The 15691-nt window shown below is 46.5% G+C and overlaps 1 protein-coding gene across 2 annotated transcripts in view; it reads right to left on the minus strand.

Annotated features, from left to right (window-relative positions):
• The window catches only part of CFAP161 (cilia and flagella associated protein 161), a 90449-nt gene that overhangs the window by 19382 nt on the left and 55376 nt on the right, over positions 1–15691 (minus strand). Inside the window, exons 6-7 of one of the 2 annotated variants that reach the window (XM_088473022.1) lie at positions 8006–8079; positions 5502–5713 (exon numbers count right to left, since the gene is read on the minus strand). In XM_088473022.1, coding sequence (XP_088329148.1) covers positions 5536–5713; positions 8006–8079 — 252 coding nt within the window. In that variant the 3' untranslated portion in view covers positions 5502–5535. Of the gene's footprint in view, positions 1–5402; positions 5714–8005; positions 8080–15691 lie in introns of those variants that run through there. The other variant, XM_088473021.1, reaches the window with a different exon arrangement.

Below are 15691 nucleotides of genomic sequence, written 5' to 3' on the forward strand. Positions count from 1 at the left end.
AGACTCAGGGGCATCCCAAACATTGGTGGAGACGGACCTGGTCTCTACCGCGCAAGTATCACTGGGTCAGCATGTACAAATTGACAAAGCTGGGGGTCAGCAAGCGACATTCCAGTTGCCCGGGAACACCTGGATTGGGGTGTGGACCATGAAATCGTGGAAGTTGGTATTTTAATAGGGATTTCCTGCAAAGGTTATTCTGGGGAATGATTTGGGCTAAGGGTTGGTGACCCACTTTGTGCAAGCAGTCACCAGGAATCAGAGCTAGAGCCCAAACCTTTTTTCCACACTACATGCACAGCTCAGACCCGTCCCTGGAGTATGTAGTAGTGGAGGATGTAGGGGGAGAGCAAAGTGGTGTGGGATAAAGGATTATTGTACCGAATAGTCCAACCTACCTTAGAGCAGAAACCCCGGCACAAAAGTAAAGCAAGTAGTTGAGCCTCAGGCATATAGGGAGCAGTTGTTATCCCTAGCCCATGACATTCCAGCAGCAGGCCACTTTGGAACCAGAAAAACTCTGACTCGGCTTCTTCTGAACTTTTTCTGGCCCACAGGATGTAAAGCGTTATAACGCCTCCTGTGACACCTGTCAAGTGTAGCTGTTACAGAAGGCACCTCTTCATCCCCTTCCCGTTATCCAAGAACCATTCACTCGGGTTGCCATTGATCTAGTGGGGCCCTAAGCCATGCCTAGTCATACGGGGAATAAGTTTATCCTGACCCTGGTGGATTTCGCTACCAGATATCCTGAGGCGGTAGCTTAACCCTCTATAGATGCAGGGAAAGTGGCCCAGGCACTAACAGATATTTTCAGCAGGGTCAGATACACCAAGGAAGTAGTCCGATCAAGGTGCACAATTCCAAGCAGAGCTCCTGCAAAATGGGGTGTTAGATTATTTCATACCACCCCTTATCAGCCCCAAAGTAATGAGTTATTCAAGTGCTTTAATGGTACCCTCAAGCACCTACTTCAAGCGTATGTGCAGTCTGAGGGGAGGGACTGGGAGCGGGCCCTGTCGCAACTACTATTTGCATATTACGAGGTGGTCTAGGAATTATGCGGGTACACTCCCTTTTAACTGCTCTAGGGAAGGAAGATACCTGGGCCCCTAAATCTAGTCCATAAAAGTTGTGAAGGGATCCAAGAGAATAAACTGCCTATCCTTCAATACGTGGAGGAAATGAGAAATAGGATGAGGAGGCTAATGCGCTTATTGCAGAGTCAAAAGGAGTGGTATGATGCTCACGCGCAGACCCGGGAACTAAAGACAGGCCTGCAAGTAATAGTACTTATCCCCATCCATAAAAATAATTTGCAGGCAACCTGGGTTAGACCCTACATGGTAATCTAACAGACAGGCCCGGTTACCTATGTAGTAGCTTTAAACAAGGGGGGAAGGCATTGTTGCACATTCCACATCAACCGACAGAGTATGTACACCAACACGTAGAGGCAATTGTAATATGCTGCCCGTCTATGCAGACCCCAGAATTTGATTCCCTTCCAGACCTGTTAGGAGCCACCCAAGAGAGCAAAGGGGTTGAAATGATGAAAGTAGGACAACAGTTAGATCCAGTTCAAAAGCAGGAGATGTGGAAGATATTAGAAAGTGAGAGGGCCCAGTTCACATGCAAACCGGGCTGCACTCATCTGACCACTCACCATATAGACATTGACAATGTGAGGCACATCTGGCAAGTGGCGTATAGGATGACGCCTTTTGTACTGAACCAAGAGAGAAATTATATTGAGGAAATGTTATCCTTAGGAGCTATTGTGCCATCTGAGTCCCTGGGCTGCTGGAGTGGTGTTGGTGGCTTAGAAGGATTGCACCACTAGGTTCTGTGTAGACTACCGAAAGCTTATTGAGTTGACCAACCCATGCCCTGAATGGATGAGTTACTAGACCCACTAGGGGCAGCTCAGTTCGTGTCCACCCTAGACTTGAGCAAAGGGTACTGGCAAATATCCCACACCAAAGAGGCCCCAGAGAGGTAAGCCTTCACCACCCTGTTGGGCCTGTTTGAATTTACAGTCATGTCCTTTCGGAAGAAGAAAGCTCCTGCTACTTTCCAGAGAATGGTAGATACACTGTTAGTGTCACAGCCCCGCCGAATCCATGTCCCTCTTACCTGGTCCGGCGACGCTGGGGTCCGGGCTGGCGTTGGACAGCAGGTGGGAGATCCCCGGCGCCCGCTGTCAGCTGTTCTCCTTCTCCTCTTCCGGCGGCTGTGTGCAGGCGGCCGCGGCGTCCATAGGAGCGCGCGCTGCTCTGCATAGGATTTAAAAGGACATGCACACAAGTTAGTGTAAACCACAGAAGGCGCCAAAATCAAGCCCTGCCTATTTAAGGAAGTCTAGGAGAGCATTCCTGTGCCAGAGTATAGGCTCCATTACCATACTCCAGCATTCCTGTGCATATCTGACTATTGGTTCTGACTTTGGCTTGTTCGTGACTCCGATTCTGCCTGACCCCTGGTTCCGCGTTGATATCTGGTTCTGACCTCGGCTATTCCCTGTGACCCGTTTACGTCTGCTCCCTGGTACCGTCTCGTCTGTTTGGTTCTGACCCGGCTAGTCGACTACACTAACGTCTCCTGCATTTCAACCAAGTTAAACAGCTCCTGTATAGGGAAACCTAACCTGAGGGCCGCGACCTGTGTGTCGGACGCAGCCAAGTCCATATCTTCTTGAGAGGGTCCCTGGTGAAAACCGCCGGCACATTAGACTCCGCGCCTCAGGAATAGGTCTAGCCAATTCCCTGAATACGGGTAGCGTCCACAATCTGAGAGTTTGTGACAGTTATGAGGACATCAAGCCTTTGCTCAAGCCCATTTAGATGAAAGAATACTTTGTTCATGTAGCACAGGTACTAAAACGGATTAGACAGGCCGGACTGACTATCCGCACCGACAATTGTCAAATTGGGATTGCATGGGACATCGGGTTGGGGGGGGGGGGATGAATCCGTCCTGAGCCGTCCACCACTTGCAGCTGCCGCCGGGTCAGTCAAAACAGTTGATGACTACCCGGCAAGCAGCTGCACTGCAACCTGCGACATGCTATAACAGATAGCACCGTTGCTGCAGGCCCCGCCCTCCTGCGATAGAGGGCTAGATTAGGAATCAGTGCGAATTTCCAGTGTGACCCCCAATAAAGGTGCATCATTAAGGTACATTCAATTAGGGTTTGACAACTTTATTGTATTCAAACTTCATCTGCTGCTCACCTGCCATGATATAGAGCCTAATTCAGAGTTGTACGCTATACACACAGCACCTGCGTCTTTGGCCCATAATTCACACATTAGCAGCATGCATGACAAGTTGCACTGACCAATGGGTGTGTAATTATATTTATCTTGGGAAAGGCCTCTGGAGACTGAAACCTGCCTTGTTAAGTACAATGTATACATATAATATACTACATGTTACAATTGTGTCAGCAAATGCTTAATTTTATACTTAATTTGCCTAAGAATGCAGTGTGTGGACCCATAAAGCCCACCAGCCCAATCACATATGATAAGATGTCAAACAAGACTGGATAATCAGAGTGAGCAAAGTCTGCATCTGGCCTTGCGTCAGGTCACCTGACCTCGCTACCTGTAGGATGCAGCCATTTAGCCTCCATGCAGTATGTCAAAATCTTTTATACTGAGCTGTAAATAAGTTTGCCACCTCATCCCTTTACTAAGGGACACATATGAATCACACAGATTCTGTTGCTGGCTGACTTCAAGTCTCCATTTCACCTGGTTTTAATCAGCCACAGAACCTGTGAAATGCATATATGTCTCTTATTAAAGGACTCAGGTGGCAACCCTAGCTATAGACTACTATGTATTTATAGCATATAATAAGCTACAGGTGACATAAATATGCTTGTACACACTCAATCCAACAGTTTTCAAGGTTCCACACACAAACAAAATTTCTTTCTTTCTGCAAGCTTTGTGGAAATATTTAATTGCATGATTACATCCTTACAGATGTGTTCTTATACATCTTTGTTCTAGTCATGCCAAAAAGCCCCCTCGGCGCGCCAGGTCCCGAGAGACTCTGCTATATAGCCTGGCTCTAGACTCCTCCTCCTGCTGACGGCGCGTAACATCACTGGCACCTCTGATTTCGAGAAATGGAAGAATCGGTGGTGCAGATGCAAATGGCTGCCCGCTGCCTGCCACACACCCGCTGGTGTGTCAATCAATACCCGGCAATCTGCTACTAAAATAGCCGTCTGAGACCAGCGCTAGGGCACGCCCTCCCGCGATAGAGGGCGTAGCTATGAAGCAGCAAATCCCAGGTGGCCCAGTCTGAGCCTGGGTATTTCTAGTGTGCCAGATAAAATATAGTTTAAACTCAGACCCCTCTACATGCCCCTAAAATGCCATCAGGCTCCTCCACCTGCCCCATATATTGTATGCCATGTACTTGGAAAATTAGAGAATGTGATTGGCAATGCAGTTTCAAATATATTTCTTAAAAGGTCATTTTTTTTCTAGCCATTTCTGTATTACTTTGACCACTTGACCTCTCTCACCTCTCATATATTGGTCAGCGATTATAGCTATGTGTACAAGATTAATAGGCCACTGAGTACTTGTGAACAATACTGGGATAAAAGGGGCTCCTATAGCCAGAGATAGTGCCATACTGGCTGACCTACTGCCATTAATGGTGGCCATTACAGTATCGTAAATTACAAAACTATTAAGATAAATTATGTTATGACGTTGGCTCAACAGAGTTGGTAGGGCCACAACAAACATTGGGGAGCCCAAAACTGTCCCAGTGGCTGCTAATTGGACATTAAGTAAAACTTAGACTCTGCAATATATTCTAGACTATCTGAAGTACCCGGCGTTAGCCAGGTTTAAATCTTCAAGTTATTAATTTATCAATGAGTTGGCTGTAATTGTCCACATTTAAAAAATAATTAGCAGCTTCACTTCGCCATGAGGTCCGCCCAAGACCCCAACCACTGTATTAGGCACTCCAGACCGATTGCCACTCCTCTGTGAAGTTTTCATCAAAATCCATTGAGTGGAAGGCCCAGAACAGGCTCCCCGGGTCAATATTCTGCCCAGCATACACCAAATGGAGGTCCGACCAGGACCTCAACCCCCTAGTATGTCTTCTGGGATTCAAAGTTACCACTCGGTGAAGTTTTTGTCTAAATCCATCCAGTGGAAGGCCAGAACAGGCTCCCTGGGTCAAAGTTCTGCCCAGCGTACATCAACGGGAGGTCCGACCAGGACCCTAACCCCCCTAAAACCTGGCCATGATCCAACTGGACAACCTCACATTTGTTTCATCCCAATCGTTGCAGGGGTGTCCGAATGCATAACCGGACAGACAAACAGACCAATTACTTTTTTATATAAGATTATGGGCTTTTATTGGATATCTACATACTCAAGAGAAAAACACTCCAAAGAAGAAAATGGGGTATTTTTATTATTGTGAAGTGAATGTAATGCAGTAAGTCATATTACCATCAATGTAGAGTAGTAGTGTATCTGCAGAGTCTTAATGGACTTTATTTTCAGATGTGTCTTCGCTGGGTGGTTTGGGTCTGTCAAACATAGTGTTTATGCCATCACTTGGGTTTCCAGTAACGATAATCCAATGATTTTCATTTTCTTCAACTTTGTGCCCATTTAGGTATGTGTGTGCAGTCATTTCACATTCCTTGCCAAATAATGTCCTGAAATGTAAAGAGACCAGAATAAATATGAGGCCGCTGCAGACTCCTGGCACCGCTGTGACTGTACAGTATGTCGTTCTTGTTTTAAATATAGTCTTGGGATTAAATAATAAGCTATTTGAGTGTAAACAATATAAGACAGTGGTCCAAGGGCCTGATTCACTACCGATCGCAACTGCGAATACGGACGCAGACGGACGGTTGTTGCATTCTGCGGATGTGTATGCATTGCAATGTGCGTGTGCGAAGGGCTCACTGTGATCATACTGCGCAGACCCATCGCAGAGTGTTTGGCAGGAAGTGAGCATTTGGTGGTAGTGACGGGGGGTGGTCGGCGAAACGTAGACATGCCAGTGCGTTTGAGCACCGTTACAGGGGCATGCATAAATTAGCCACTGCGATGCCATACGCAGCTTGGGCTTTCACTGTGTGCAATGAAGTTAGTAATTTCTAAGTAAGGTCAGGGCTGCTGTAATTCTGCCTGAAGGACCAATGGAACTCGATGTTACCGATGGTTTTGCTATTTTGCTAAGTATTACGGATGTAAGGGGATGTGGGTGTCCTTATATCAGGCTGTGACGGCATTGCGATTACAAACAGCATATTTTCGAAGTCAGACTGCGTGCAATTACAGAGCTGTGATCGCAATAGCACATAACATGTAGTCTGTAGTAAAAAGTAGTCGCCTCCGACCAGCATCTGCGATCCAAGAGCTGCGTCCAAAGATGCAGCATCGGATTACCATAGCGACCATTAGTGCTCCCAGAAAACAGGGTGATTCCAGGAACGCAGGCTGGCTCCATCCACTCCCCATTCCCAAACAGCCATAACCTATCACTCAGGCTGTGGCTTTGGGGAACTGCGAAATATCTCGCAGTAGAAGACCGGCATATGCGCAGTACAGATCCTGCACATGCGCCGATCTTCTAACATCGGGGATGTATGCAAACCATCTATTTTACATACATTTGTGAATGAGGCCCAGAGCTAGTTATAAATATTGCACCTTTCTTTGTTCCAGACAGTTACAATTGTGAGATCATCTATATCAAATGAAATGTTCTCCACTTGTCCCCATTCACTTATTTATAAAGTGTGAGTAAATCTATCATATAGAAAGTGAATAGTCAATATGCACTGGATGAGTCACTAGATGCCTCTGCTTCCATTACTACTCTACACTCCCATATACACATGTGCGTGCAGTTCCCAGCTTCATGCTGAAGAGGTCAGGCTTCCGTGGTGAGGGCACGTTACAGAGAAAGTTTATTCACTCACATCAGTCCCTTAATTAAGGGTTTATTCGTTATTAATAGCGATGGTCTCATGCAATCTAAGGATCTGATGTGGCGGCAGATCCCATACTACCGAAGCAATTCTATATTGCTCTGGTGAGGAGACAGCTGCTCCAAAACCCAGCTGTGCCCGTATGCCCCATAACTGTTACTTTTGGTAGCGGTAAAGTTTACAATGCCGGGTTTGACTCGGCAGTTTTACTGCGCATGGTGAGCTGAGCTAATGTATGCGTACGAGAGAGGGCTGAAGGGGTGGAGGAATGCGAATTGCCCCAATGTGCGTTGTAGGCACGGAAAGTAAGATTTATGTGTCTATAATTGAATGTCTTACGCTGGGCATACATTGACACATAACATGTCTCAGACCGAAAGACCTGACAGCCTGAAACCTATCAGATACCGTGGCCATACACTGTGAGATACAGTATGTCACAGTGTATGGCCACAGGATACCGGAGTTCCTTCCCTGGAAAAGAGACATTTCCCCATTCCGTCCCAGTGTTGCTCGGGCAGGGGCAGGGCATGCACTGTCAGACGCGGCCGATTAGCGGCCCACTAATTATCGGATCTTTCGGACATGCCTGAGGATTCATCGTGTCTGACAGATGGATATTATATGTGGCCAGTCATGCAAATACAATGTACAATTATCTGGCTGATCCACTGACATGTGGCGAGTCAGACAGATGATTGTATAATGTATGCTCAGTTTTACTGTCTAAATTCTCTCACAGACACATTCTCATAATTAACCTGCTCATATATTTATTGGGCTGTGGAAGGAGTCAGAGCATCGGGAGGACACCCACAAACATGGGGTGAACATACTAACTAGACACACGTAGTTCCTTAACTGAATTGAAACTATGACCCCAGCGCTGTGAGGGAAGTGATGCTACCCACTGTGCCACAGTACAACCCGAGATATAAAGAAGAAATTAAAACAAAAAAAGGACAATTACCATCAGACCTCATAACTAAAATGTATAATACTTACCACAGGACATACTTCCTGAGGACAGCTAGACATCGATGTGTTTTGCTGTGAACAATGAGGAGTTTGGTATTTGCCTGTAATTATGAAGTGATCATTATTAGTGCTTGTTTTTTAATTATTAACTTTTTCCAGTACTAATGCTGGGCATACACTATACAATTATCTGTCAGACATCTGTCCAATCTGGCTGGTTGGAATGAAAACCTGGTAATGTATGGGAGCCAATGACAATCGACCATTTGCTCACAAACACTGGAAAACAGATAAAAATGGTTAAAACTAGGGGTGTGCACCGGCCACTTTTCGTGTTTTGTGTTTTGGTTTTGGATCTGGATCTTTCTTCGTGTTTTGGATCTGGATTGGTTTTGCCAAAACCACCCTTCCGTGTTTTGGGTTCTGGGTTTTGTGTTTTGGATCTGTATTTTTTTGAAAAAAAGCATAAAAACAGCTAAAATCACAGAATTTGTAGGTTTTTCTGCTCCTATGCTATTATTAACCTCAATAACCTTAATTTCCACTCATTTCCAGTCTATTCTGAACACCTCACACCTCACAATAGTGTTTTTATGTCCAAAAGGTTGCACCGAGGTAGCTGGATGACTATGCTAAGCGACACGAGTGGGTGGCACAAACACGTGACCCATCTAGGCGTGAAACTGCAGTGGCAGACAGGATGGCAGTTTGAAAAACTAGGCCCCAAACTGTACATAATGCAAAGAAAAAAAAGAGGTGCAAGATGGAATTGTCCTTGGGCCCTCCCACCCACCCTTATGTTGTATAAACAGGACATGCACACTTTAACAAACCAATCATTTCAGCGCCAGGGTCTGCCACACAACTGTGGCTGAAATGATTGGTTCGTTTGGGCCCCCACAAAACAAGCTGGCAATTAATCTGTCCCTGCACAAACTGGCTCTACGGAGGCAAGATGTCATCCTCATCCTCCTCATCCACCGATTCCTCACCCTCTTCAGTGTGTACATCCTCATCCTCACAGAGTATTAATTCGTCCCTGCTGGAACCACAGGTCCCTCTGTATGTTCAGGAGGCTGGTCTCCCTGGAAGAGTTGATAATTCATTTTATGAACATCATCTTCTCCACATTTTGTGGAAGCAACCTCCTACGCCTTTCGCTGACAAGGTTCCCGGCTGCACTAAACACTCTTTCGGAGTACACACTGGAGGGGGGGCAACTCAGGTAAAATAGAGCCAGTTTGTACAGGGACCTCCAAATTGCTTCTTTTTCCTGCCAGTACAGGTACGGACTGTCTGACATGCCTACTTGGATGCTGTCACCGATGTAATCCTTTAACAGACAGACGCACGCTTGTCGCTGCTGCTTTGAGGATGCAAGTGCGGCTACAGCCCACACAATTCACAAAGACAGAAAAAAGAAGAATATTTTTATTGTTTGTGTAGCACACTTTGAGGGTGTCACCACCCTTTAACAGACAGACGCACGCTTGTCGCTGCTGCTTTAAGGATGCAGGTGCGGCTACAGCCCACACATTTCACAAAGACTGAAAAAAAAAGAACAATATTTTAATTGTTTGTGTAGCACACTTTGAGGGTGTCACCACCCTTTAACAGACAGACGCACGCTTGTCGCTGCTGCTTTAAGGATGCAGGTGCGGCTACAGCCCACACAATTCACAAAGACAGAAAAAAGAAGAATATTTTTATTGTTTGTGTAGCACACTTTGAGGGTGTCACCACCCTTTAACAGACAGACGCACGCTTGTCGCTGCTGCTTTGAGGATGCAAGTGCGGCTACATCGCACACAAGTCACAAACACATTAAAAAAATTGTTTTTTATTGTTTGGAGCACTTTGAGAGTTACACCACCCTTTAACAGACAGACGCACGCTTGTCGCTGCTGCTTTAAGGATGCAGGTGCGGCTACAGCCCACACATTTCACAAAGACCGAAAAAAAAGAACAATATTTTAATTGTTTGTGTAGCACACTTTGAGGGTGTCACCACCCTTTAACAGACAGACGCACGCTTGTCGCTGCTGCTTTAAGGATGCAGGTGCGGCTACAGCCCACACAATTCACAAAGACAGAAAAAAGAAGAAGAATATTTTTATTGTTTGTGTAGCACACTTTGAGGGTGTCACCACCCTTTAACAGTCAGATGCACGCTTGTCGCTGCTGCTTTGAGGATGCAGGTGGAATCTAGACGGGATTTGGAACCGAGGACACACTACCTCCATCAATTGTCTAAATCCCACTGCACTAATGGCGGATACCGGACGCACGTCTAACACCAACATAGCAGTCAAGGCCTCAGTTATACGTTTTGCTTCAGAATGACTGCTGTCGTACTTCATCCTCATCACTAGGGACTGTTGGAGGGTCAATTGTTTAGTAAAAGTAGTGATGTTCCTACTTCCTCTCTGGGATGATGAACAACTCCCAGCAGCAGCAACAGCACTAGGAGGAAGTGGTTCTTGATCTTTCCCTATTTTATTTTTATCGGAGAAAGTTTGGTCCTCCATTTATGTTATATTGATATATACGTGCGGCTAAAGCGCACACAAACACAGAAAATATTTTTTTATTTTTGCTGGAGAGTAGTGCACTTTGTGGGTTACACCACCCTTTAAGAAATGAGCCAGCCGTCTCTTTACTTATGGGACACAGGCGCACGCTTGGCGCTGCTCCTTTGTTGATGCACGTGCAGCCACAGTGCACACAAGTCACAAACACAGAAAATATATTTTTTTTTGTTTTGGAGTGTACTTTGGGGGTTACAGAACCCTTTAACGGTCAAGCCAGCCGGCCCTTTACTTATGACACAGGCGCACGCTTGGCACTACTTTGTTGATGCACATGCGGCTACTGCGCACACAATTCACAAACACAGAAAATAATTTTTTTTTTGGTTTGGACTGGAGTGTACTTTCGGGGGTTACAGCACCCTTTAACGGTCAAGCCAGCCGGCCCTTTACTTATGACACAGGCGCACGCTTGGCACTACTTTGTTGATGCACGTGCGGCTACTGCGCACACAATTCACAAACACAGAAAATAATTTTTTTTTGGTTTGGACTGGAGTGTACTTTCGGGGGTTACAGCACCCTTAACGGTCAAGCCAGCCGGCCCTTTACTTATGACACAGGCACACGCTTGGCACTACTTTGTTGATGCACGTGCGGCTACTGCGCACACAATTCACAAACACAGAAAATTATTTTTTTTTGGTTTGGACTGGAGTGTACTTTCGGGGGTTACAGCACCCTTTAACGGTCAAGCCAGCCGGCCCTTTACTTATGACACAGGCGCACGCTTGGCACTACTTTGTTGATGCACGTGCGGCTACTGCGCACACAATTCACAAACACAGAAAATAATTTTTTTTTGGTTTGGACTGGAGTGTACTTTCGGGGGTTACAGCACCCTTTAACGGTCAAGCCAGCCGGCCCTTTACTTATGACACAGGCGCACGCTTGGCACTACTTTGTTGATGCACGTGCGGCTACTGCGCACACAATTCACAAACACAGAAAATAATTTTTTTTTGGTTTGGACTGGAGTGTACTTTCGGGGGTTACAGCACCCTTAACGGTCAAGCCAGCCGGCCCTTTACTTATGACACAGGCGCACGCTTGGCACTACTTTGTTGATGCACGTGCGGCTACTGCGCACACAATTCACAAACACAGAAAATAATTTTTTTTTGGTTTGGACTGGAGTGTACTTTCGGGGGTTACAGCACCCTTTAACGGTCAAGCCAGCCGGCCCTTTACTTATGACACAGGCGCACGCTTGGCACTACTTTGTTGATGCACGTGCGGCTACTGCGCACACAAATCACAAACACAGAAAATAATTTTTTTTTGGTTTGGACTGGAGTGTACTTTCGGGGGTTACAGCACCCTTTAACAGTCAAGCCAGCCGGCCCTTTACTTTTGACACAGGCGCACGCTTGGCACTACTTTGTTGATGCACGTGCGGCTACTGCGCACACAATTCACAAACACAGAAAATAATTTTTTTTTTGGTTTGGACTGGAGTGTACTTTCGGGGGTTACAGCACCCTTAACGGTCAAGCCAGCCGGCCCTTTACTTATGACACAGGTGCACGCTTGGCACTACTTTGTTGATGCACGTGCGGCTACTGCGCACACAATTCACAAACACAGAAAATAATTTTTTTTTGGTTTGGACTGGAGTGTACTTTCGGGGGTTACAGCACCCTTTAACGGTCAAGCCAGCCGGCCCTTTACTTATGACACAGGCGCACGCTTGGCACTACTTTGTTGATGCACGTGCGGCTACTGCGCACACAATTCACAAACACAGAAAATAATTTTTTTTTGGTTTGGACTGGAGTGTACTTTCGGGGGTTACAGCACCCTTAACGGTCAAGCCAGCCGGCCCTTTACTTATGACACAGGCGCACGCTTGGCACTACTTTGTTGATGCACGTGCGGCTACTGCGCACACAATTCACAAACACAGAAAATAATTTTTTTTTGGTTTGGACTGGAGTGTACTTTCGGGGGTTACAGCACCCTTTAACGGTCAACCCAGCCGGCCCTTTACTTATGACACAGGCGCACGCTTGGCACTACTTTGTTGATGCACGTGCGGCTACTGCGCACACAATTCACAAACACAGAAAATAATTTTTTTTTGGTTTGGACTGGAGTGTACTTTCGGGGGTTACAGCACCCTTAACGGTCAAGCCAGCCGGCCCTTTACTTATGACACAGGCGCACGCTTGGCACTACTTTGTTGATGCACGTGCGGCTACTGCGCACACAATTCACAAACACAGAAAATAATTTTTTTTTGGTTTGGACTGGAGTGTACTTTCGGGGGTTACAGCACCCTTTAACGGTCAAGCCAGCCGGCCCTTTACTTATGACACAGGCGCACGCTTGGCACTACTTTGTTGATGCACGTGCGGCTACTGCGCACACAATTCACAAACACAGAAAATAATTTTTTTTTGGTTTGGACTGGAGTGTACTTTCGGGGGTTACAGCACCCTTTAACGGTCAAGCCAGCCGGCCCTTTACTTATGACACAGGCGCACGCTTGGCACTACTTTGTTGATGCACGTGCGGCTACTGCGCACACAATTCACAAACACAGAAAATAATTTTTTTTTGGTTTGGACTGGAGTGTACTTTCGGGGGTTACAGCACCCTTAACGGTCAAGCCAGCCGGCCCTTTACTTATGACACAGGCGCACGCTTGGCACTACTTTGTTGATGCACGTGCGGCTACTGCGCACACAATTCACAAACACAGAAAATAATTTTTTTTTGGTTTGGACTGGAGTGTACTTTCGGGGGTTACAGCACCCTTTAACGGTCAAGCCAGCCGGCCCTTTACTTATGACACAGGCGCACGCTTGGCACTACTTTGTTGATGCACGTGCGGCTACTGCGCACACAAATCACAAACACAGAAAATAATTTTTTATTGGTTTGGACTGGAGTGTACTTTCGGGGGTTACAGCACCCTTTAACAGTCAAGCCAGCCGGCCCTTTACTTTTGACACAGGCGCACGCTTGGCACTACTTTGTTGATGCACGTGCGGCTACTGCGCACACAATTCACAAACACAGAAAATAATTTTTTTTTTGGTTTGGACTGGAGTGTACTTTCGGGGGTTACAGCACCCTTAACGGTCAAGCCAGCCGGCCCTTTACTTATGACACAGGTGCACGCTTGGCACTACTTTGTTGATGCACGTGCGGCTACTGCGCACACAATTCACAAACACAGAAAATAATTTTTTTTTGGTTTGGACTGGAGTGTACTTTCGGGGGTTACAGCACCCTTTAACGGTCAAGCCAGCCGGCCCTTTACTTATGACACAGGCGCACGCTTGGCACTACTTTGTTGATGCACGTGCGGCTACTGCGCACACAATTCACAAACACAGAAAATAATTTTTTTTTGGTTTGGACTGGAGTGTACTTTCGGGGGTTACAGCACCCTTAACGGTCAAGCCAGCCGGCCCTTTACTTATGACACAGGCGCACGCTTGGCACTACTTTGTTGATGCACGTGCGGCTACTGCGCACACAATTCACAAACACAGAAAATAATTTTTTTTTGGTTTGGACTGGAGTGTACTTTCGGGGGTTACAGCACCCTTTAACGGTCAACCCAGCCGGCCCTTTACTTATGACACAGGCGCACGCTTGGCACTACTTTGTTGATGCACGTGCGGCTACTGCGCACACAATTCACAAACACAGAAAATAATTTTTTTTTGGTTTGGACTGGAGTGTACTTTCGGGGGTTACAGCACCCTTTAACGGTCAAGCCAGCCGGCCCTTTACTTATGACACAGGCGCACGCTTGGCACTACTTTGTTGATGCACGTGCGGCTACTGCGCACACAATTCACAAACACAGAAAATAATTTTTTTTTTGGTTTGGACTGGAGTGTACTTTGGGGGTTACAGCACCCTTTAACGGTCAAGCCAGCCGGCCCTTTACTTATGACACAGGCGCACGCTTGGCACTACTTTGTTGATGCACGTGCGGCTACTGCGCACACAATTCACAAACACAGAAAATAATTTTTTTTTGGTTTGGACTGGAGTGTACTTTCGGGGGTTACAGCACCCTTTAACGGTCAAGCCAGCCGGCCCTTTACTTATGACACAGGCGCACGCTTGGCACTACTTTGTTGATGCACGTGCGGCTACTGCGCACACAATTCACAAACACAGAAAATAATTTTTTTTTGGTTTGGACTGGAGTGTACTTTCGGGGGTTACAGCACCCTTTAACGGTCAAGCCAGCCGGCCCTTTACTTATGACACAGGCGCACGCTTGGCACTACTTTGTTGATGCACGTGCGGCTACTGCGCACACAATTCACAAACACAGAAAATAATTTTTTTTTTGGTTTGGACTGGAGTGTACTTTGGGGGTTACAGCACCCTTTAACGGTCAAGCCAGCCGGCCCTTTACTTATGACACAGGCGCACGCTTGGCACTACTTTGTTGATGCACGTGCGGCTACTGCGCACACAATTCACAAACACAGAAAATAATTTTTTTTTTGGTTTGGACTGGAGTGTACTTTCGGGGGTTACAGCACCCTTAACGGTCAAGCCAGCCGGCCCTTTACTTATGACACAGGTGCACGCTTGGCACTACTTTGTTGATGCACGTGCGGCTACTGCGCACACAATTCACAAACACAGAAAATAATTTTTTTTTGGTTTGGACTGGAGTGTACTTTCGGGGGTTACAGCACCCTTTAACGGTCAAGCCAGCCGGCCCTTTACTTATGACACAGGCGCACGCTTGGCACTACTTTGTTGATGCACGTGCGGCTACTGCGCACACAATTCACAAACACAGAAAATAATTTTTTTTTGGGTTTGGACTGGAGTGTACTTTGGGGGTTACAGCACCCTTTAACGGTCAAGCCAGCCGGCCCTTTACTTATGACACAGGCGCACGCTTGGCACTACTTTGTTGATGCACGTGCGGCTACTGCGCACACAATTCACAAACACAGAAAATAATTTTTTTTTTGGTTTGGACTGGAGTGTACTTTCGGGGGTTACAGCACCCTTAACGGTCAAGCCAGCCAGCCCTTTACTTATGACACAGGTGCACGCTTGGCACTACTTTGTTGATGCACGTGCGGCTACTGCGCACACAATTCACAAACACAGAAAATATTTTTTTTTTTGGTTT

The sequence above is a fragment of the Taudactylus pleione genome, unplaced genomic scaffold (assembly GCF_031769625.1).
Source record: "Taudactylus pleione unplaced genomic scaffold, aTauple2 ptg000129l, whole genome shotgun sequence".
NCBI lineage: Eukaryota > Metazoa > Chordata > Amphibia > Anura > Myobatrachidae > Taudactylus > Taudactylus pleione.